Source organism: Balaenoptera physalus, assembly GCF_965194825.1.
Source record: "Balaenoptera physalus genome assembly, chromosome: 6".
Taxonomy (NCBI): Eukaryota; Metazoa; Chordata; class Mammalia; order Artiodactyla; family Balaenopteridae; genus Balaenoptera; species Balaenoptera physalus.
This window is the reverse complement of record NC_138885.1, coordinates 102219130-102244327: the sequence shown is the minus strand read 5'-3', so window position 1 is coordinate 102244327 and position 25198 is coordinate 102219130. Positions and strand designations below refer to the sequence as shown.

Sequence of the window (25198 nt, the reverse complement as noted above, 5' to 3'; positions counted from 1 at the left end):
TTCTCATATGTATAATTGAAAATGGCTATTAACCATGTACCCTTTGGGAAGAACAGAAGAGGAAAGATACAGGTTCATACCTCAACTTTAAAAGCAAAATCCAGAAGTGGTACACCTTACTTCTGCCCACTTCACCCCACTGGTCAGGACTTTGTCATTTGGCCACACTTAGCTGCAGGGAACACTGGGAAATACAGTCTTTCTTTTTTTTTAAATCTTTTTTCTTTTTTGTAAAAATTTTTTATTTATTTATGGCTGTGTTGGGTCTTCATTTCTGTGCGAGGGCTTTCTCCAGTTGTGGCAAGCGGGGTGCCACCCTTCATCGCGGTGTGCTGGCCTCTCACTATCGCGGCCTCTCGTTGCGGAGCACAGGTTCCAGACGCGCAGGCTCAGTAATTGTGGCTCACGGGCCCAGTTGCTCCGCGGCATGTGGGATCTTCCCAGACCAGGGCTCGAACCCGTGTTCCCTGCATTAGCAGGCAGATTCTCAACCACTGCGCCACCAGGGAAGCCCCGGAAATACAGTCTTTAGTTTGGTGAATACATGGCCAGCAAATCTCTATTACTATGGAAAAAAAGGAGGGAAGGAATTTGGGGAGACTGATAGAAATCTCTACTACAGCATCAGAAGGTGAAGTATAAATTTACAATACCTGTCCAAACTTTTGTCCTGGAAAATAAAAACTATCTATTTTTGCATGGTTAGTATATATGTATATATTTGATATTTGATATTGAGTAGAGTAATAATCAGATATATCACTATTATGCTTAAGGGAGGTTGACTAAAGGTTTGAGAACTGCTCCCCTGAGCCCCCCACCATTGACAAGGAGGTACTATGCTCTGTTGAGGTTCCAAATTAGAGAGGTTCCCCGTGTCTTCCCTGTGGTCCTGCCTAAATCTAGTGATATATACAAAACTCAGTATCAGTTTAGTTCCAGGACTCTAATTATTTGAAGTCTTGAGATAGATGCTAGGCAGACCCTGGGTCTTCATGTATGTTTAAAAGAAATGATCAGCCTTAAGAATTCCCCCTGTAACTTTGTGAGATGGACTTTTCAAAGAAAGACCCAACCATTATGATCAAACAAGGAAACTGCATTCTCACATTAAAACAATCTACAATTATCCAGGCAGGCTGAGTGTAATTAGTTAGTTGGAATCAAGCCAGGACATTGAGGCAAACACTGCTACTTTCCCTGAAAGGTGCCTTGGGATTTTTAATGCCACTTATGGTCAAACCTGGAGTTTTGCATCTCATGTAGAAAATAGTACCTCTGGGAATATAGCATTTCCAGCTCCATTACTTGCTAACTACTGACCATGTTTCCACAAATAGGGGAAGTAAATGTTGAATACTGATCGCAGTTCTTTTTTCTGTGAAATCACAGCTTGATTATTTTTTCAGGAGAGTTCTGTGTGTTTTATGAGTGGTGGTGCTTGTTGTTGGTGATTATCGATTAGTTTTATATCATTATGTTATTCAAAACTAGTTGAGATGTGCTTTATTTTACAATGTCACAAACATGTTAGATAAATTTTTTAAAGTACTATTAATTTTTTTTAAAATTTTAGAAACATTTATCAATGTTTCTTTATAAATGATACACATTAAGATACCTTCGTATAGTAACAGTATTTTATTAAGACCAATAGGATTTTTACATTTTTATCAGCTTTATACACCATAAACAAAAACACAGAAATTTAGTTGTTTGCTACTTGCAATGAATTAAACATTTTCTGGTAGAACTAGTCACAGTAATGGAGTTTTTTGAAAATGGAATATTAGAAGAGTTGAAATTCCTGAAGGGAAAAATTCTCTTTATGTTCTGTTATTATTTCTTAACATTTTTTGACAATCTCTAGAAATTTGATTGATTGCTTTTTTACTTTACTCTCTTGAGAAGAAGCAAACTGCTGAATTTTTTTGGCAAAACAAGGAAACATAACACCTGAGGAAAGTCAAATGCTTTTCTTTCTATAGTAAAGTTATTTTATGAAAAATTATATTTGGTATTATAAAATATTTTAATAAATATAGCACTTTATATTTTTCTTTACCAGAAACATGCAGTTTTGAAATTTAAAATGTATTTAAACTTTGACTTTAACTTTACCATTTGTAAAGGCCATTCATGTAGAGAATGTCTTATCCTTTTTAAAATAATAAGATCATCATACAGTTTATTGTGAGGGTAAAATGAGGCACTATTTACAATTACTCTGGGACAAACAGATATTAACTGACTGTGGATATCAGATGTATGGTCATACTACCTGTGGAATGTTCAATCACTGTTTATATATTCATGTGTGTGAATATGTAATTGATAAAAGTCATGTGGCGTAATGACTATGTGCACAGGTTCTAGAAACTACTATCACTGTACTCTGACACTTACAATAATACTGGAGCATTATTTAGAAACTTTCAGATTGATTTAGTTATTTGTTAAATCAGATATTATAAAAGTCCAACTCAAAGACTATGATTCACCAGCTGAGTGAGTTTCTACCTGTTTTGAGGCTTTCATGTTAATGCCTCTATATTATTCTACTTATTTTCTGTGTAATTACCTATAATTTTGAAGATTTAATTTTAATGTCTTCACCTCAATATTCTGCATATATTATATATATGATGTAATTATAAGCTATATATCATTATGCTTACAGTAATTTTATACACACACACCCCTTACTGTTCAGCAGTAATTATGATATATTCATATCCATCAACTAATTTATCCATATATAACACTACAAAGTAGTATTATACATTTTTTCTGATGAGTAAAGTGAAGCTCAAAGTTTTACTAACATCATCTAGATGATAAGGTATTTTGTTCCAGTATTTTTGTACATGTATTGTACATGTATTGTATATGTATGCATTATGAATATATATGCTTAAGGTATATTTCAAGCAAATTGCATTTAACTTGTATTTAGATTTCTGCTATTTTTATTTTATTTTATTTTATTTTATTTTTATTTATTTTTTTTAATAAATTTATTTATTTATTTATTTATTTTTGGCTGTGTTGGGTCTTCGTTTCTGTGCGAGGGCTTTCTCTAGTTGCGGCAAGCGGGGGCCACTCTTCATCGCGGTGCGCGGGCCTTTCACTGTCGCGGCCTCTCTTGTTGCGGGGCACAGCCTCCAGACGCGCAGGCTCAGTAGTTGTGGCTCACGGGCCTAGTTGCTCCGCGGCATGTGGGATCTTCCCAGACCAGGGCTTGAACCCGTGTCCCCTGCATTAGCAGGCAGATTCCCAACCACTGCGCCACCAGGGAAGCCCCTGCTATTTTTAATTGATGAAATCATTCTCATATTTTAAAACTATTTTAAAACATGTTTACAATAGCTGCATAGTACTTAGCATATATACATGCACCACAGTTTATTAGTCCAGTAGTGCTAAATATTTTGCAAATCTCCAATATTTTGCATTTATGTATAATACTCTCACAAATATTTGTTTATTATGGTTTTGGCAAATTCTCTAATTAAAAGAGAATTACTAATTTAAGATTCTTGATGCTTATTGATGAATTAATTTTGAGAGTAGTTACAGCATTAGTATTATTAAATATGTCAGATTTATAAAAATAGGAGACAAGTGACAATGTTTCTCAAAGGAATTGAGACATATTTCACCATCCTTTCTTTTTTTTTTTTATAAATTTATTTATTTTATTTATTGTTTTAATTTTTGGCTGCTTTGGGTCTTGGTTGCTTCACGCGGGCTTTCTCTAGTTGTGGCGAGCGGGGGCTACTTTTTGTTGCGGTGCGTGGGCTTCTCATTGCGGTGGCTTCACTTGTTGTGGAGCACAAGCTCTAGGCTCGTGGACTTCAGTAGTTGAGGCACATGGGCTCAGTAGTTGTGGTGCTCAGTAGTTGTGGCGCACGGGCTTAGTTGCTCCGCAGCATGTGGGATCTTCCCAGACCAGAGCTTGACCCATGTCCCCCTGCATTGGCAGGCAGATTCTTAACCACTGCACCACTAGGGAAGCCCTCACCATCCTTTCTTGAAGAACTAAGTCAATTAACTTCCACATGCCTTGAATTTCACAATTATAGGATAGGGATAGCAATATAGAGTCAATGGGAAAATGTCCCAGAAAAAAATTTTTATTTAAATATTGATGTTATTAAAAATCTTCACTTAATGCAAGAGTAAATGGGAAGCACACAGAATTCCTTCGAAGAAAGACAATATGTGAAATAGGAAGAACATTAAATATTTCCTGTAACAAACAATGATGTAAATGCACAATGTGTCATGGAACTGATCCCTGTTGGATTTCTTTCTATTTTCTATCTTTCGAGATTCAATATTTAAGAGGTTTCAAAGGAACGCAGTATTACAGCTCAAGAGCCACGTGCCACTATGATCTTAACAGCATATTGCCTTGGCCTCAGGGATCTCCATTATATGTGGCCATTATTGAATTGTTTCAGCTTGTTTTTCCTCTATGTATTTTTCTAAAAAAATAATATTCACACGGTTAAAATCAACAACCCTCTGCTTTGCCTACTCTACCTTATTTAGCTGTCTCTTCTGATGGTTATCAATATATGTTTGAATGTCTTGAATATGATTACTTTTGTTTTGTCAATTTTAGACATTATCCGTTGAACAGAATATGTTAACAACCTTAACAATTTTGTTCTTTAACTATTTAAAAGATACTATATTTCTTTGCTAAAAATTGAAAATATACAGTATTTACATTATTATAAACATTTTTTAAGATTTTTTTGATGTGAACCATTTTTTTAAAAGTCTTTCTTGAATTTGTTACAATATTGCTTCTGTTTTATGTTTTTGGCTTTTTTTGGCCGCAAGGCATGTGGGATCTTAGCTCCCTGACCAGGGATTGAATCCATACCCCCTGCATTGGAAGACGAAGTCTTAACCACTGGACCGCCAGGGAAGTCCCACATTATTATAATTTTTTTAAAGATCATTTGTGGCAGAGACAAAAAATATAATTATATTCATTTTCTTGTGTAGTTTTTTTTTTTCTTTGTTTTTCCTCATGTTTCTATTTGGTTTCCATTATCTTGCAGTACTTGTTTTTATTATAGTCCAGTTGTTGCTAAACTCTTTATAATATCATGCATTCTATCAGTCGCCTTTTTCCTGGAGTTCACTCTTATTGAACTCTCGGTTTTACTTCACCAGAAGTATTCATTTCTCTAAGTCAGCTGCATCCTCATACTACTATTTACAGACTTCCTGGACTGGGTCCTGCATTGCATATTTTCCACTACTTTCCTTTGTTCTCTTGTTTTCCTGAAGAATACCTTCATATGTGTTCCTTAGTAAAATCATAAGGAGAATTTTGCTAGGTCCTTGAATATCTAAAAATGTCTTCCTTCTATACTTATTTATTGATGGTTTCAGTTGATGGTTATTTAGGTTCAAAATGCTACGCGAAAAGCAATTTCACATGGTATTTGAAGTATACCTTTTAACATATAGTCTCCCTGTTGAGAAGTCTGATGTTATTTTGCCTTTATATCTTTGATATTTTATTCTTCTATGTGTTCTTTGTTCTTTCTTTCTGGAGCCCTTAATGTTGATCTTCCTAGATATATCCTTTATTTCTTTAAATTTTTCTCTTATTTTTCTTTCTCTGCTTTTTCTACTCTCTGGGAGAGTTCTTCAATTTTATGTTCCAATACGTCTATTAAACCTTTGTAGGAAATGATATTTGTCATTTTCAAGAACATTTGTTTCTTCCTTGGTTGTTTCTTCTTATAGGGTTCTAAGTGTGTTCATTTTTTACACATTTTCCCCAAATTATCTCAGGATACTAACTATATATAATTTTGAAATTTCTACTACTTTCTGAATTATATTTATTTGATGTCAGTTTCACCATTTTTCAAAGTCTTGGTCTTTAATATTGTTAGGATTCTTTTGAATGATTACATTAGCACACTATGGTAAATTAATTGGTTAGAAGCAAGAGAATAAGGTAGAAAACAATACAGTTATATAGCCAAGAGGTGATATAGTTTGGAGAAGGGGCCAGCCATCTCTTGAAACACCTAGAACAAATCAGTGTAAATAATATGTGTTGGCAAAATATTTTAAATAAACACTTATCTCCTTTCTCTATATTTGTCTATACTCATACTCTCTCATACATGTTTTCTCCTTTGACCTTGAATACTCTGTATTTTCTCCATTAAACTCCTTTCCAGAAACTATTATTGCCCTCAGGTATTTTGTTAGACAAATCTTTGTTCTTCTCCAACTCTTCTAAATAGAGTCAAGAAACAAGCAAACAAACAAACAAACATGGGTTTTAGGATCACAGACCAACTTCCAGCCTATGGCAGGTAGAGGCTGCATAGAGTCCTGTTGAAATGGCTCTAACTACTGCTCAGAGATAGAAGCAACACTCACTATTAGGGATGAAGGTTTGTTGCAGAAGGACTCAATATAACCACATCCCTCCAAAATGGTCAAGAGAGGGAGGCTACAGCACTAAAATAAAAAAAAGAAAAAAGAAAAAAAATCCCTGAGATATGGAGTGAGGGGAAAGAGCCCAAGTCTCTTAAGATTCTTGTGTCCTAAGTATAGAGAAGAGATCAACTTTTGGTTCACAATTTGATTCCTGGAAGTCTTCTGACTATTACCTGGTGTTTTTTAGAGCAGAATAAAAAACAATGGGCAGCTAAAATTTCACCTATACCCTACCCCTGGCTGAAAGCATCCTAGTTTGTCTAATGTCAGTTCTTGGAATTTCTTTCTTTTGAAAGTCTAACTAATGGAATGGCTTCCTTGGAATGTTTTTTGGCCTGTTGATTTCAGTGCTAGTCGGATCTCAATGTCACTCAATTCATTTCTTTCCAAAGAAGAAATTCTATATATTGCACAGGAATCTTTTTTTTTTTTTTTTTTTTTTTTTTTAGCAAAAGCCCATTCAGAATTATGAAAAATACAGATTAAACTTTCCTTTCTCCTTTTCTGCCTCTGCTCTCCAAGTATCAGGTATATATCCCCACCGGGCTGATTAATTTAGGGCCAATAAAGTCTGGGAGTATATTCCTGACTGCAACTTTTTTCTACTTTTGTCCCCTATATCTAAATTGCGATTTAACTTTCCAGTGTCCTTTAGTCTAGTTGTCTTTGTGCTATTAAGTTACTCTTGTAAACATGACCATGCTAATATGACAGCCAGTTACTGGATTTCATCTTTCAGGTGACCTATAAGTCTTCACCTGTATAAAATCCACATGACTTCAGTGGTCAGAGTATGATGTACCATGGTGATATTTCAGCAGCACACATACCAAACCTCATTCTATAGCCAGAGGCTTATTTCACCTCCATTACAACAAATGAGGATCACAATATGAATGAAGAGGTGGTATAGAATTAATTGCCCGCTCAACTCCAGTCTTCATGGAACTGTAGGGGCTTTTTTACTTCTTTGCTCTCTCATAAATTATAGAACTGCCTCACCTTCCCTTTCCATTCTCTGTCACTAGGTAGAGGAGCTGATAAGACTTGATCAATGAGATACAATCTCAATATGGTTATTTGTGTAAAGGCTTGATAGTTATTGAGGAACTCTAAACTATATGTGGTAAACTGCTAGTCAAAGAGCATAACTGGACCACCGCTGTGCTTGGCTTGGTACAGCAAATGTTTAAAAATTTGGATATTTACCAATAAATTCTGGATTTCTGGCCTCCATGAAGAAAACTAAGCTCTGGCAATCCTGAGCTCCCGTTGTCTCTTGGTGACACTCCTTGAAGCTAGGTGGCCACTGCGCCCTGTAGTTGCAAGAGTGTCCTCATTTCCACCAGTCCAACCCACTCCTGTTTCTTGAGCCCTCCTCCCCTTATCCACTGAAGGCCAAGCCCAAGGAGACATTTGAGTTTAAGACACAATTCTGCTTTTTGCAAATTAGAGCATTTACAAGAGGATGCATTGTAGAATTCATTATTGTTTAGACCCTTTAATAAAAACTTAACGTAAGCTGTTTAGAAAAATTCATAGGAAATTTATTTAGGTACCTTTATAGGACATTTATGATTTTGGTTTTTATAATATTTTTGCTCATTTTAGAATGTAGTGTTTTTTTAATTTATTACATGAGTAATGATGCATTACTTTGGATTGACTTCTCTTTGACTACTTCTGAAAAGAAATGTTGGTTTGGATAAAAAAAAATTTTAACTTGATACATTTCCCTATTATAAATATGCATTTGCCACCTGTCAGCCAAATAGACTCAAAACAGCTTATTAGCAAAGTTGAGTGAATAAATGGATAAAATGTATAAGTAAATGAACTTCTACACTTTAGGATGTCTACATTGTGTGGAAGGATTTTCCTTGAAAACGTGCCAACTTTTTTTTCAACTTGGATCCCATCTTATTATCCTAGCTGTAATTAGAAATCTTGTGAAATTAAGAACCATTAAATTCAATGAGTTTTCAGCATCGGAAATTTGCCCAGAGGCACCCAGCCGATTGGTCTGCCCAGAATTGGTTTTTCATAGACTTTTCCCTCCTCTCCTCCTATTCACTCTAAAAGGGAGTGTCTCTTCCACTTAGCTAATTAATTACACCTGCCAACAAGCAGATGGTTCTGTAGGCTTTGAAGCACGGAAATAGCTAGGTGCACATCAGCTAGCTTAAGCTTCCTTCAGTTGCAATTTAGATTATAACTCTTGAAGCTCCAGAGAAAATAAATATTAAATGATTACAAAGGGAACAACATTTGAATTATTTTTTAATTTCAAAAATGTATTTTAAGGTATAAAGGTAATATTCTTTTTTTTATTTCTGATCTCAGCACAAACACACTTTTAAAGTAATTATGTTTAGCATCTAGTTTGGAGCAATATTTGCCAGATGTTGCCATCTAATTGTTCTAAGCTTTAAAGTAAAATGAGAATAGAGGACCAGGGCCACTTAGAAAACTGTTAGGAACAGTTCTCAAAATATGATAGCTTTTGAGTAAATAATACGTTTGTGTTGTTGTTTAATTATAAGGAAAAATGTATATGTAACAATGGTAAAAGCAGAACTGAAGGCACTAGTGGTACTCCTGCTAACATTCCCAATGGTAGTCCAGATTTTTATGCTGATCAAGTTGGTTTTCCTTTTTTTCCTTTTTTTTGTCTTTCTTTTTGCCCTCGTATCCGAGGCTAGGTAGCTTAAAATAGAGATTATCACAGGAGATTAATTTTCTGTGTAATTCTACTTCATATGTGAGAAAATTTTAGTGAAGGACTTTATATTTGGAAAATAATAAAGTCTTTGAAATTAAACATATCCTTTTATTAGAGGTAGAATAAAAATTCATCTACATATATCATATTCTTATCTCTTTTCTCAGTACATTTATGAAATTAATGTAAATAATATTAATAAAATGTCCCAAACTCCCAAGTAAAATCACCTCCCTCCTTTTCCACTATTAAAATTAAAAATGTTATCTGATAGACATATCTAAAGATGAATATATTAAATTATATCAAAGAAAGGAGGATAATTTTTAAAAATTTATGCCCCAAGAAAATATTTCGGTCATCTTATAATATCGAGTGGTGTACAATTCAATTCAACACTGTTACCTGCAAAGAAGATACTTTGATAAATCTACATTTTACCATTTGTTTTAATTTTGAATTCCTTTTCCTTTCCTCATGTGAGCTTTACCTCACTTGCCATTAAAATGATTAGAATTTAAACTTACTGTTAAAATAAATTTTCATTGATTTGATTTCATTCATTTGAATGCTCTGCTCTTTTGCTCTCTTTGTGTTAATTGCTCAACAACAATTAATAGGAAAAAGCATTATACGGAAAATGCAGATTTGTTTAGGAGAACCAGATGCCCTACACATTTAAACTACCCATTTTCATATCTTTAGAAATGCAGTTGCAAAGCACATAGAGGCAGATTCTACTCTGGCTATGATTTTGGATAAGGTAATTAAAAATCATTTTACCCTATTCATTAAAGTGGAGCTTCCAAAAACTAAGCACAGGTAGAGTTCCCACAGTACTTGAACATAATAAAATTGCCTTTCTTTTCTTTAATTCAGTCTTTTTACTGAATTGAAGGGCTTTTCCTTAAGTAGGCTGAATTCTTGAAGTTTTATTGTGCTGCCTTTTCCTATTGTCTACTTTCAGCAGAGGCAAAAGGAAAGCACCTCCAATGATGAGGTTGGGATGTAGTCCAAACATCTAACAGAGCCAGGATTTTTTTTAAATACACAGTTTTTCATGCAGAAAAGGTACCTTAAAAGCATAATCTTACCTTTCAACTCAATAAAGTATTTTCAAAAAGACTTCAGGGAAATTACTGTGACTTCTTAATTATACTTAGAAGTAGATTACATAAGCTAGAGTTGTGCTTCATCTCTACTTAAACTTTTTTTTCCTTTAAATTTCTCAGTCTTTTCTTCCTATTATGGAGGGAGTATAGAATAAAAAGTTTAAAAGCAGGATCTCAACTAGGCAGTTAGAATGAGTTGGAATCATATTTCTCTAGAACACTTACCAGTTACTTAACCTCTCTAAACTTGTTTTCTCATCTGTAAAATTAGACTAGTAATAATTAACTCAGAGGACTTCTGTAAGAGATACAGAGATACATTGAGAGATACATTGGATTATAAATATATTCAAACAAAGGCAGTATTACCAAGAGGTATTAGAGTGAGGTGATCAACAGCGGGCTTTGGAACCTGATAGGCCCTTGAATCCTAGTTTGATCCCTGTCTGTGTGTGAGGCATTTGGCACCTTGCTTTATTATTCTGTGTCTCCTTTGTTATGCCTTTGGGGTATAGGAATCCCACCCAAAAAAAGAAAATTCTGAATTTAGCATCTTAAGTAATTTTATGAGTTTCTAGAACCTATAATATGCTCCTAAAAGGGCATCTGAAACTTATATAAGTTGAAAATAATTGTTAAAAATGAGCAAATGCAAACCCACATATTCTAACTTGGCCTAATAATCCTGCCCCAGTTTAGCTCTCTCAAAAGTGTATTTATAAGAGGGAGCAGAGATAATTATCAAGCAGGATAGAAGAAATCAGTTTACCAGAGAACTTTTCTTATCTTCCCCTTAATAGTAATAATAGCAATAATAATAATAATACATCAATTGAATGCTTGCCACATAACAGACACTGTGGTGAGTATTTACATGTATTAACTCATTTTCTCCTTACAACTTCCCTGTGAGGGAGGTAATATTAATATCCATATCCTCATTTTATAGATAAGGGAACTGAGACTTGGGGTGGATAATTAATGTTATCTCACAGGTGATCTATGGGGGTGTCATGGTTACCCAGTCTGACCCCATAGCCTGTGCAGATATTTACATCCCAGTAGTTTTTCCTTCTTGAATGTCAGCTTCTCAAGTTGACTGAACCATCTGACATTGTTAGGCATCTTGGCACTTGGGTCATTTCTTCATGTCCAGCCTCAAAGAGCAGCCAGATACCCCAGATAATTTTTAAATCATATTTATTAACCCTGAAAAAATGGAAGCATCCTAAGATAAAAGTATATCTTAATTTAGAAGACATGACAATACGGGTTACAGAGTTATACCATTGAATAGTGGAGCCATCTGTTATGACATCAGATGTCACAATATGAAAATAATGAGAGTGGTGTTTCTAGGAGCCATAGGATATGATGATTCATTAAAAATGATATGTTTCTGAAGAAATTTTAATGAACTTTTTTTTCTTCAAATATTTTAAATATATAGATTTAACTCTTAAAATCTCTGAGCAAATATAACATTTGATTATATCTTTTCTTCATTCAAGAGTAAAGAACTTTCTTGCCCTATATCAACTAGCAGTCTTATTACAGTGATACTTGTTACACAGCTAGTTTTTAATACACAATTTATTGGTTATTTTTAAAAAAACTTTAATAAATTTAAACAAAAGTTTGGAGCAATCCCACCTCCCTGACCAACCCGGAGCTACACAGATATGTTTAATAGTGCTCTGTGTTTCCTAATGAATCCATTCTGCTTCAGCAAAAATGCCAGACTCTTGAAATGGAAGAGGGCAGCTCAGTTTACTTGTCCCTGCCCTTTGGATTTTACCCTGATTTCTATGAAGCACAGTGGTGGTAGCAGCCGAGGTGAAGGTCACCTGGAAATTACCAGCAGAGACTTTGTGACCTGTGAACTATGTACCAACCTGAACTGAACAGAAGGAAATCTAACAGTTCTAAGCACTGTCATGGAATATAGTTACAGAGGTGACAAGAAATGACTCAAAGGATTAACCCAACTAGATATTCAGGATTACTCATTATGGGGGAAATAGTGAGTTACAGAATTTATGATCTTGTCCTCAGGAACAGTTTATCTTATGAAATACAGATAACCCCAATTTTTATTAGTCAACTTTGGAAGTACATTTAAAAATATTTTAGCTTAATATATCTAGCTCTAAAATTATTATGCCAAGCACCAAACTTAACTTATGAAAATTTTATATGATTCTCAGAAGTTTTTATTTGGTCTTCTTTCCTCCCAAAATATCCAATACTTTATTCAATGTGCACATATGTTTAAATACTTTGAACAAAGGAGGCTCCTGAACTACATTTAAAACATATTTTGAAATAGCTACCATTTTGTGAGGACCTAGTATGTACCAGGTGCTTTATATACATAATTGTCGTTCTCAGTGTAAACCAACAAATTAAATATTATTATTCCTATTTTCTAGATAATAGAATAGAAACTTAAACTAACTTGCCTGAAATCACACAGGTAAAAATAGCAAAGATATGCTTAAAAAATATGAACTAATCTACAAATTGTGTCATATTCATATATATGAATAGTACACAATAAAAATGAACAAATTACTAACATAGGCAACAGCATAAATAAATGTCAAAAATACTATTTTAAGTAAAAGAAGGCAAGAGAAAAGAATACATACTGTGTTGTTGATTTATATAAACTTACATACTGGCAAAACTAATCTGTAGTGATAGAATAGTGGATTTGGGAACACATTATTAGGAAGGAGCAAGGAGGAATTTCTGGAGTAATAGAGATATTCTGTGTCTTTGTCCGTGTGGTGGCTGCGTGGAGACAGATGCACAAACGCCATATACATGTAAATCTAAAAAACATAGAGTTTAAGGTTTGTGCATTTTCCTGCATGTAAGGTATACTAATTTAAAACTTTATACAAACCAATCTAACTCCAAAGCTATTTCTCTTTCTATTTTGCCATGATATCTGATATTTCAGGTTTTGAAATCTGTGCTTTACAAAATGATGACTACTCCTATTCAATCATTCTTTTTCTAATTGTATCCAGGTTAAAACTCTACTCAAAAGAAGTCAATGTAGACCTACTTGTGGGTTTTATAAATGTTCTAGAATCTGCTTCTTTGCACTCTTATTTTATGACTTCTTTATTTTGTAAAATTTTGTCTTTATTTATTATCTTCGGCATTACTTTAACATTATAGACATTTTAGCAGAGACACCCAGGCCCCCAAACCATGTATTTGTTATTTTTAAATAGCCTCTTAAAAATCTTGATGCTTAAAATCGTATTATAATCATTTTACAAGATTAAATCATTCTGCTTTCTCTTGCTTTATTTTTTATTTGCAAGTCTTAGCTTGCCAGCAACAAACACATACAGCAATATTATTTGTTACTGTCATCAAGAGAAATCATACTTTTCTGAAATACTCTAAAGAAGTAGTGAAGAAATCACACATTGTGAGAAGAGTTATTAAAACTATATAAACTAATATCGTAGGTGAGATATTTGAAAGTGACCTTGTAGTGTATCCCAGGCTTATTGTATTAAAGCCTTAAGCAAAAGGGACAAATCATTTCTGGGCACTAATATGACTTTCCCCCTTATTCGTAATGAAAACATTGAACTCTATGGATTTGTTCTACTGAAGCAATTACATTTTCTGGAAAGTTGGAGCAGTTATTTAAAGAGGATTGTTGTCTGTAATGAAGGCTTTCTGGTGGATGCGGGAATAAAATATTTGATCTTTATGTAAAGGAGTGTTCTATTTTAATAACAAGAAAATAGTGAATTTTTCTTTCTTTTTTATATAATTTTGATTGTGTTCATCTCTTTTATGAGAGAGATATTCACTTAATGTGAGTTTTTTCATCCAACTTCCAGAAGCCATACTTTGCTCTTTATTTTTATAATTATTGATATAGTTTTAATGTATTTTTCTAATATATTGTAAAATATCACTTTCAAAACATTGAGTCAGATCCCCCCCAAAATTAAAAAGTTAGGAGGGTAACATCTGGTACATTAATTACTCAGTTGTTTCCTAATAACCTCAAATAGAGATCAGGTTTACCTCAGTGCTTTGTAAATGTTTCACACATAGGAAGATCCATTTTCAAGTAAATGGAAATAAACCTCTTGACTTAAAAAATTACACTTCAAAAATAGTATGCAAGAGGCTAAACTTTATTAATCATTGGGGAGGTACAAATTAAAATGATACCACTTAACACTAACCAGAATGGCTACAAAGAAATAGATAGAAAAAAACAGGGGTTGACAAGGTTAAGAAGCACGTAGATTTCTCATACCCTATGGTTGGGAATATAAATTGGCAAAAAGCACTTCGGAAAACTGTCACTGTGGTCCAGCAATTTCACTTCTACTTATGTCTACAACATAAATGTGCACATGTGGTCACTAAAGGCATATTCTAGGATGTTCCTAGCAGCACTATTTGTAATAGCCCAAATGGAAAATACCCAAATGCCCATCAATGTAGAATAGACAAAACATGCAATACCATACAGCAATGAAAATGAAAAATATGGGTGAATTTCACAAATGTAGTGTTGAGCAAAAGGGAGTCAGACAAGAAGAATGCAGACACTATTACCCCATTTATGTATAAAGTACAAAACTATGTGAAAGCAGTCTTGCTCAAAGCCAGGATAAAGGTTTCAATAGAGAGTGAAATATGAGGAAGGCTTCTGTTGTGCTGGAGTGTTCTCTGTCTTGATCGAGTGCCGAGTACATAAGTGTGTTCAGTTTGTAAAAACACATTGCATATGATATATGCACATCTATGTATGTATATTGTCCTTCAGTACAAATTTAGGAAAAAATCTTTATGCCTGTTCAATTCAAAAGATTTATGTGTTATAAGTATATAGAAGATGCCAAGAGATTTCTTTTGAGTCAGTGTGGCAAAGACTGCTTGTTGTCTCCCACTTCCATTACATCTGTCTAAGTTTTAAATAGTATATAAAGTTTAGCTAGACATATAACACTCAGTACAAAGACTGTGATTCGCTGCCTTTCGTGCCCAGCTGTGGCTCCATGGCTGACTTCAGACCAATGAGACATAAGTATTGTATAATTGTCTTGTGGCTGTTTGCAGGGACCCTCTTTAAGAGACAACATAATCAGTGAACGGCTATTTGAGTAATTACTAAATATAAAGTGTAATATAATCAACAACTGTGTGACAGATCCTATGATTACAATATTCCCATTATAGAGTTGAACAAACTGAGTCTCATAAATGTATACAAGGTCACACATCTAGCAAGTGAAAAACTAGATTTTGAACTTAGTTTTACTCAGTTAACTACATTTAATATTATTGCTTTCATACTCAAAGCCCTAATAGAGAAATATTAATCTATCTCTCTACCCACCCACCTACCTATAGTATAGCTATCTACCTCTCTATCTTTATCTTTCTATCTACCTAGCTATAATATACAATATATTATGACTTTAATACGTAAGATGGATTCGTGGAGATGGTAGGTTAGAGACAAAACGTTGAATCTGGTATGAGATAATAGAACCTAAATTAAGAAGGAGCAGGGAATATAAAAAAGAATGGGATAAATTAAAATAAACATTATGAGAATTTTATTTAGGGTGTCATGATTGACTAAATATTGAGCTGGAAGTATTAATTACAAATCTCAAGTTTTGAGTCTAATTGACTTTTACAGCATGTTATTTTGTAATGGAAATAAGGAAATACAGGGGGAGTACAAGTCTGGGAGAAATTATTAGAAGAAAAATATCAAACATGTTGACACACACATAGAATTATATAATGAGGTAAGAGAACAATTTGAGAAGGAAATTCTGTATTTGTAATTTAAAACCAGTTACAAGACAAAATTTATTTTAAAATTTTTCCAGATAATATGAATGTTTAAGTGGATTACTACTTTCCTAATGGATAGAAAGAATTTATACATTAAGATCGCACATATTGTATTCAATATTTTATGTAGTTTATAATGTAAACATCATCTAGTGCATAAGGAGAAGATATCACTATGATGTTATTAAGCAACTAAGAACTTTTTACAAATGTTAGTCATGTTCTGAAGATGTCAGTATCATTATAATCATCAAAACCATTTGAATTTCTACTATGTGCTTGACACTTTCTTTGGTACCAGGGCCCCAGAAAGATGTATGTCATGGTTCTTATCCTCTAGAGACCTACATTATGATAGGGGAGACAATATACAAAAGAATAAAGAAGATAAGGTGGCATTTGTTCTGTTAGATGAATGGTTTAGATACTCAGTGTCATAAAAGTTAGAGGCAATTCACCTCTGAAAACTAGATGGTCATAGTAGACTTCTCAGCAGAGCTAGGACTCAAGCTACAACATATCGAAAACTGAGAATTGTTTTGGATCCTGAAGTATTAGTACATTGGAACATTATGGAGAGAATTACTAAGCTCCTTCAGTTGAAATCAAGATATTTTTGCCACTATTTTCTATCTTAAGCTAACTTTCAGTCAATGAATCTAATAATTTCTTCTTGAAATTGCCTTGCTCTGTTTGAAAAACTGTCCACTGTTATTTCCTAACATTTGGTATCCAGTATCCGCATCCATGAGCTTTTGACTCTGATCATTGAGCTGAAATACAGAAGGTTACATCACTCATTTACATTATCACCCTCTCCCCACTCCCAATACAAATGTGACATTTCAATTTTGCACACTTCAACTCTCCTTAAATCATCTGTATAAAAACTTCAAAGCTTGATTGATGATGAATGAGCCATTGTCTCCTCAAGCACCCGGTTCTCATTAGCCTTTAGAGTCTCAGCTTATTAATAATGAACCTTGAGGGCTGACCCAGTGGGGTAGCAGCAATTCATTGTGCTCCCAGCTGAAAGGTCTGGGTTTGGGAAAGATACAGGAATCTCTGGCCCAAGTCCATTCCAGAGATGATGTATTAAGTATCACAGGTGGAATATGTGAGCTATATTACTTTTGTATCATTATCTGCCAACAGACTTTCGTGGCTTAAGGTGATGACAGTGAGAAAGATACATTGCTTTATGTCTGAGAAAATCCAGTAACTGCTTCCTGTAGCTTCATCTTGAAAATGGGCTTTTGCCACTTTGGACTTTGACTTCTTGATTGTGACCTTTGGCTTGGATAAGCAATAGAATTCTGATGTATGCATTATTCAGACGTCCCCAATTAGACAAGTGCAATATTTCTAATCTTTATTTACTTTTATTATCATTTTAATTCTAAGGTTGACCTGTAAATGCACTCATGCAAAACAAGACATTTAAATACGCAGTCAGGGATTGAGGTTAGGTATTTCATCCTTGCTTATTAGATATTTCTTATATCATTGTGCTTGTTAGCTTTGTGAGTAGAGGTAAAATGTTTACTATTGTTACTGATCACGTAGACTAAAGTGAAATATGGCTAACTGCATTTAAAATTATAATCTTTGTTTTGTAAAAAGAGAAAGACATTCAGTCTTATTTACGAATTGTGCTTGGGGGTCAAAGCAATTTTGTTGACTCCTTAAACCTAGTAAGAAGGTCATATTAATCTGTATTTTCAGCAGGGATGCTACCTCACAATCAGGCTATTTCTTACAAGGCAGGGGCAAAAAACAGCCAAGATTCAGTATTTTATCACATTTTCTTTTGCAAGAATATATTTGCAAAATGTCAATGATTCTCTTAATGGTAACTCATCCCCCAAATTCACTATAATAACTAGCATTTGAAAAGAAATGAAAAGCACAAAGTAACTATTTAAATAACACAAACATTTCCGTCTTCATTAGACTCATGCAAATGAGAATTGAGGGAAGAAATGGTTAAATGTACAAACCTTGTGGATTGGAACGCTGAGACACAAGTACTTTACACCTTCTTTAAAATGTCATATTGACACTTTACAGCTTTCTAAAAAGTAATTTAAGGAACAATATGAGGTAGATTTATGGTTCAATATAAAAACATGCATTTAGACTTTTGTATAGCACATGCTAGGTAATTTGTACAGGTTTGGGGGTATTTTATCTGTCTGGGATAGCTCATAATCATCATTATTCACCTGATAAATGATAACTGAATTTGGTACACAAAATAGGTTTAGGGATACCAATGAATATATCTAAGTGTACCTTATAAATATTAAATGTACTGCCTGCAGTAATTTTGCACATTATCAATTATCAGCATTTTATGTAATAAAAGCTATTTCTCTTTCAACTTATAAAAACTCTAACCTCAAAATTATATATGTATTTCATTTTTTTATACTCCAGATATTATGTTTTCTTTTATGAAGCAAACATTTATTGTGTATCTGGCTTGTGCCTTGCATGATAGACACTGGGGATACAGTTTTGAACAAAACAGAAATGACCCCTGGCTTAATGAAATGTAGGACCAATAAAAATCAACTGTAGAGTGTTTATGGAAAAAAGATAACTTTCATTCTTACTTTGATTTTGTCAGAATATAATTTAAAATTAGGAACTATAACAGAAGTTAATTGATCAGTGTTGGTGACAAATATCAGGGTACATTTTTTTTCAGTTCAATTTAACAAATATTCATTGACTAAATATTGCTCCAAGTTTGATGCTATAGATACAGCTCTGAAAAATAGCCCTTGCCTTCGTGGAGTTTAGTCTAATTACTTCAGTTACAAATCATGTGCTATATATGTTAAATTTAACACATTGGAGAGTAGTGTGGATTACAGTTTACTTACTCTGAATACAAAAAAAAAAGTCATGCTTTTTTTTTTTTCCTTTTTTTACTTGACTTGCATGTATTAATCTAGTAGGAAGTGTTTGAGACACAAACATATTTAAGTGTTTAGTGGAGTTTTTTAAGAAATGAAATTATACTTTTTTTCATAGAAAGTTGTATTTAATATATCTTATTATATTTAATGGTGGCATTTTTAAAGGAGACAGAGTTTTGTGAACTTGCTGGAAATATTTTTATATAATATGATAAGAAAATTCATAACAGATTTTTTTCTACCAATTGTTTCAGTGACCAAGAATCTATTTGTGTCTCTCTTTATTTACTGTGATATATTTCCTACAGGGAAAGTGAAATTCAATGTAATGAGATTACCTTGGACTTCTTAGTTATTCAACATTTTTTGAGTCCTTCCACACTTCCAGGCATCTTTGTTTGAATATCAGTGAAGTCTGGGTCTCATTTGCCTATCTTCCTTAGAAATTGTCTTTTTGTCACGGTCTTAAAATATAATTATTAATCACTTTATTTCATGCTAATGGGATAGAAACTCTTGGTGTAACAAAGGTGGTACCTTCTAATAAATCTTTAATAAAACTGATAGAAACTAATCTGTTAGCAAAGGTAGATTTAAAGTACAGCCAGACACTTTTCTGGTATCGTCCTGGCTAAATATCTTACCAAGCTTTTCTCTTTCCAATCTTTGTCCCTTTTTCTAATCTAAACATATAATTTTAAAAAAGCCTTTATAGTCAGTGAAGGCAGACACATTAGCTATCCCTTTTGTCCAGCAAATAATCTGTGTCTTTTAACAACTTTCTTGCAGGTAAATACCTTTCCTTAGAATTTGCTTAGTCCAGCAATAAATCTAACTAAATATTTCCCCACAGAAGCATATTAAATTAATATTTTAACACTGTATAAACTTATAAAATAATGTAAACCATATAAATGAATAAGTGCAATTTTGACATTATTTTCTGACACATGTTTAAGTAATCAAGTTGATCAAAAGAAAATGTAAGATGAAAAGTACATAAAAACGTCTATAAATATCAATAAAATATACACTTTCTGATTGTGAGGTTATGACATTCAACAACAGATTATGGTCCAAACCAAACATAACGGAAAAAAAGACTGTTTTCAGGGAAAATGTACATATACATTATTAAATGCTAAAACTTTATAAATCCTCCCGATCCAGAATTGCTAGCAGATGCCGGGTTTTGAATTTAGAATGATAAAAGTCTCATCCAGATTGATCATGATTGTAGTCTTAATTTAAAATTTTAACATGTAAGATTATACTTGAATTAGTATTGCCTCTTTTCTAAATCATTTTCCAAGTATAAGCCAAGCTCTTGAACAGAGTATTTCTAAGAAACAAATGTCAACATTGGTAACAGATTAATTTTTATCCAAGAACAGGATTTGATGAGATTATTATTCAGTATAATATAATCTGATTCCATTTGAATATTTTTCGATAGGAAGTTGTAGATGGATACTGTGATCCGTCAGTATGAACTATTTGAATTAAAATGTAACTCTTGAAAAATATACTCTTTCTACAATGTTTGAGCTATTACCTTTTCTCTTCACATTTTTTTTTAAGTAGAACTTTTCCAAATGTAGACTGAAAAATAACCTTCATTTCCTGGATAGCAGTCAAAATCTCCTTTCTTTGTCACCTAATGAAGAATTATTCCTAGAGCAGAAGAGCATCATCTAATGTCTCATGAGAAAGCTATTAGTATGAGATCGTCACATTTCTTAGAGACTTAATGCCAAACATTAGTGTAGAAATCCATTTTCACCATCTTTATTACATCTTACATCTCCCCTCTGCTTTGATGAAGGTTGTATTGTTAGGTCATGAAAAGGAAAGAACTGGGTTTTAGAAGTAGAAAGATGATCTAATTTCTTTTTGTTTCTTTTTTTTTTTTTTCCCCTCACTTGAGGAAATGGATCCAATAGTCAGTGAAAGATTAATGATGGAAAATGGGATTGATTTTAAATGTGGAAACCCTTGAAAAGTCAAAATTAATCTGAAGGATTTTATATATGCAAAGTAGTAAGGCATTTTATATGTGACCACCAATCTTACTTCCACAAATACCTTTTTTTTATGGTATTTTCCGTTCATTCTTTTATGCCCCTTTTTGGTTTAAGGGGACTCTCAAAGGTTTAGCTTGGGATACTGCACAGGAGAGATGATTTTCTTAAGGCCAGCACAAGAGACGGAGTTAGTTGCCTTCCCAATATCATGGGCCTCTTCTTCCTCACTAACACCCCTGCACATTTGGCTTTTGTTTGAATAACAATATGTTCACCTAAATACTTGCTTACTCAGCCTCTCTTGCAGTAGGAATGGCCATGAGATATTGTTCTGGCCATTGTAATGCAGACATAATCCTTGGGGAAAACATCTCTTTCCAAACAGAAAGTTGAAACTTCACCAGGAGGAAGTCTCCTGCTTGCTCTTCTGTCTTTACCTTGCCTTGAATTCAAACAAACACCTTTAGATGCAGCAGCCATCTTATGCCTTGAATGAATAAAGCCAACATACATAGCAGGTTGTGGGTACTGCAGAACAGCTAAACTAATATCCACACTGCCTCCGATAGGTTTCTTATTATGTGAGAAAAATCATCCCTTATCTATATAAATTACTGTTAATTGGACTTTTGTTATTTGTATCTGGATGCTTTATGGACTGATATATGATTTCTCTTAACTTGTTCTTGTATTGGACAAGAAGAAAAAATGTGGTAGATATTGGGTAGGAAGATACTATGTGTATTTCTCACCAATTTCTTAAAATGATAAGAATAGTATTTTCAGAGGGAATATCTACCTTTTTTTCTGGATAACCTAAAGCTATCTGAATGAGAATCTATGTATATGATCAGCCATTGTTCAGAGAGGACAAGTTAGTTGATTAAGGCTAGAGTTGTGAAACAGAGAATCAAGTAAAACTTGGCTCGGATGCACATAATCCCACAATCTTGCCCTTATTCCAATGAACCAGAGCATTTTTATGATATCTTGCTTTGTGTTGTTCTTAACGAATAATTGGCAATTCTGTTGACTACATTTGAGATGAACAAAGAACACTTTTGTGATTGAAGCATTAATTTTGGCTTCCACTTTGCGCTAATTACTTACCTAACTGATTCCTGTCAATGTCACATTGACTGAAACAATATTTTTAAGGGAAATTTGACAATTTGTAGCAAAAGTCTTAAAAATATTCACAATCTGTCTTAAAAATATTCACAATCTGTGAATGTTATTTATAGAAAAAAATTTAAAGAACTAATCAGAGATAAACAAGTTAAATTACCAATAAGAAGCGATTGGTTAAATAAGTACTGTTTAAGTTATACCCTGACATATTATATGCTCCTTGGAAATAACATAGAATAATATTTAATTACCATTGAATACTCACAATTTAGTATTAACAAAACTAACAGGTTATGAATATTATATGCAATATTATTCCAATTTCAGAGGAAATAAAAAAAGACTGATAACATCTGTACCAAAAAGTGAAGAGTGTTTCTCTCTGAGTGCTTGAATTATGAGTGGTTGTTTTTCTTTGTATTGTTCAAGGTTTTCAAATTTCTGCAACCTGTATGGCTCAGGAAAAAGATATTTTTAAAGATATCTTGGCTATTAACAAAGTAACTGTAATTTAACACTGAAAATAGCTTAACAGTAAATCATTTTTATTGACTACCTTTTATCATCAAAAAGTTTGACAACAAATCTATGTTTGTTTGTTTGTTTTAATACAGAAATCCTAAATGGTGGAGTCTATGTAGACCAGAACAAGTTTCTTTGTTATACAGACACAATTCATTGGCAAGATATTGTTCGGAATCCATGGCCTTCCAACCTGACTCTGGTGTCAACAAATGGTAGCTCAGGATGTGAGTAGCATTATCCTTTTTAATGTCTCAAAAGATTCTTCTACCTCTTGTTTTCACAAGAATGGCTTATGTTTATCATGTCATTAATAGTATTTTGAATTTTTACTGCATCCATTGAAATGTTTAGTTATGTATGACAGGACATTCTTTTTGCTTCTAATTAACTATCTTTTTAGAATGATACTCCCCCTTTACAAATTCTCATTTTCTTAACCTGATCCCTTTTGATAAATCTAAATTATGTTACCATATTTCTAATGTCTAAGCATGTGGCCCATTGTCCATAAACTTAAGGCTGGTGTGTAACTGCTACTTCAACTCTTTGTGACTCATACACCACTGAGAAAAAGGTAGTAGAACAAAAATGTACTTTCCTAGTCACTGAAATTTTTAGATAAGAAATAAAAACCAGTGAAAATTTTAGAATTCTTAAGCCTTCATTTACCCCTAAAACCTTCATGGTAATACCTTATGACAATTCTAAACACTATAAATAGAATGGAGAAATATATATTTCATACAGAAGAAATATATATTACATTCTGGTTTTAGTCATTAGCCTAATAAACTATCCAATTTCCCATTCTTAAAGTGTATAGTATTTCTACAACAGAGGATTTATTAGATTCAAAGTGTTTAATATGATTAAATGATAAGCAAGTAATATTTGAGCTCTCGTTAAAGCCTTTGGAAATTATTCTGCTGGGAATCTGTTTCACTTTCATAAAGCAGGCTATGTTGTCCCCACATTTATTATTACTGACATATGTATGAGAACAGAATCTTTATCAAGAATTACCCTGGGTTTTATATTTCTCATCTATTATTATATGTTTCCCATCTGAAATCATAACTATCTTCACACAGTTCAATGATTATTTGCAATAGTACTGATTGTGTTATAGCACTTTTGTAGAAAATCAAATTCCAAGGGACAATTATTAAACTTCTTGATGGTCCTAATAACAGAGAAATATGAATATACTTGACCAAACTGACAGCTGTGTTTCTAATAAGTGGCTAAAACTTTCTTTAAAAAGTAAAGTAACATAATTTGCTTGTCACCTTTAGGCAGAAATTTGTATGAGATATCATCTTTGTTCAACAGTGTTCAAGTTGCATACCTTGTAAAATTACATGTGAATGAAAAATTGAATCTGTCCACACTAACAAAGCAAATGACGTGCTTCAGAAATGGCTTCCATTTTCCAGTCTGCCCATACCGTAGTACATTTTATATGAAGGGGGACAATCATAATGTTTGGATAAGAGGAAAGGCCTACTGACTTTCAGATTATTAGTTATTAGCCTATAATGCATGAATGAGATCAGGCAAGAATAAAGCCCAAGACAGAAGCCAAAGGGAATGTGTCCACCAGCCTTACAGGATGTGGAGCAGGAAAGGTGTGAGGGATTTACTGCACTTTCACAGATGGTATCTCTTTGTGTTATTCTTCTGAGGGAAAATTTAGATGTTTGTGGCTATAATTAGGCACCAGTAGCTGTATTTTTTTTGCGTGCAAATAATTGCAGGTACAAAAACTATAAATGCAGAGTAGAATCATAACAAATGATTCTTTACAGATTAACCACCAACTGCTTGTTGAAGTTTTATTCTTTACATATGAGTTCTATTTGCTGACACATTATATACAGTGCATGATACCATATCTGATAATAATAAATTGGCTGGCCTTGAATATTGGTTTTCCATGGCTTTATCCTGAGTCAGTTTCTTCATTTACCTTCTCCCCATGGGTGATTACTGGCAGTTCCCATGGTTTAAATTCAGCTTCCCCACTAAGTTCCAGAACTACCCACCACCAACCAATCAAATCACCCAAGTTAAGACGTTGGTAGGCATCACTGAGTTCACCTTATCTTTGGTTCTTGACATTTATTTAATTGCTAAATCATGCTGAATTTGCCTATTTCTTCATTGTACGTATTTTTTAATACCATTGATCTAGTACAAGACTTCATCTGTTGCCTGAAGTCTTGGAACAATCTCTGAATTCTTAATATTTTTTGAGGCCATGACCCTTGTAGCAGTCTGGTGAACCCATAGCCCCCTTCTCATAATATTTAAAATAAATAAATAGGCTCAAAATAAATATTTTATATCATAAATTAATATGTATAAAATCAATAAATTTATAAAATAAATTATAAAGGATTACAACAA

The 25198-nt window shown here is 33.3% G+C and overlaps 1 protein-coding gene across 1 annotated transcript in view; it reads left to right on the top strand.

Moving 5' to 3' along the window:
- The window catches only part of ERBB4 (erb-b2 receptor tyrosine kinase 4), a 1174475-nt gene that overhangs the window by 773134 nt on the left and 376143 nt on the right, over window positions 1-25198 (top strand). The window contains exon 5 of the mRNA XM_082466966.1: window positions 22879-23013. Coding sequence (XP_082323092.1) covers window positions 22879-23013 — 135 coding nt within the window. The remainder of the gene's footprint in view (window positions 1-22878; window positions 23014-25198) is intronic.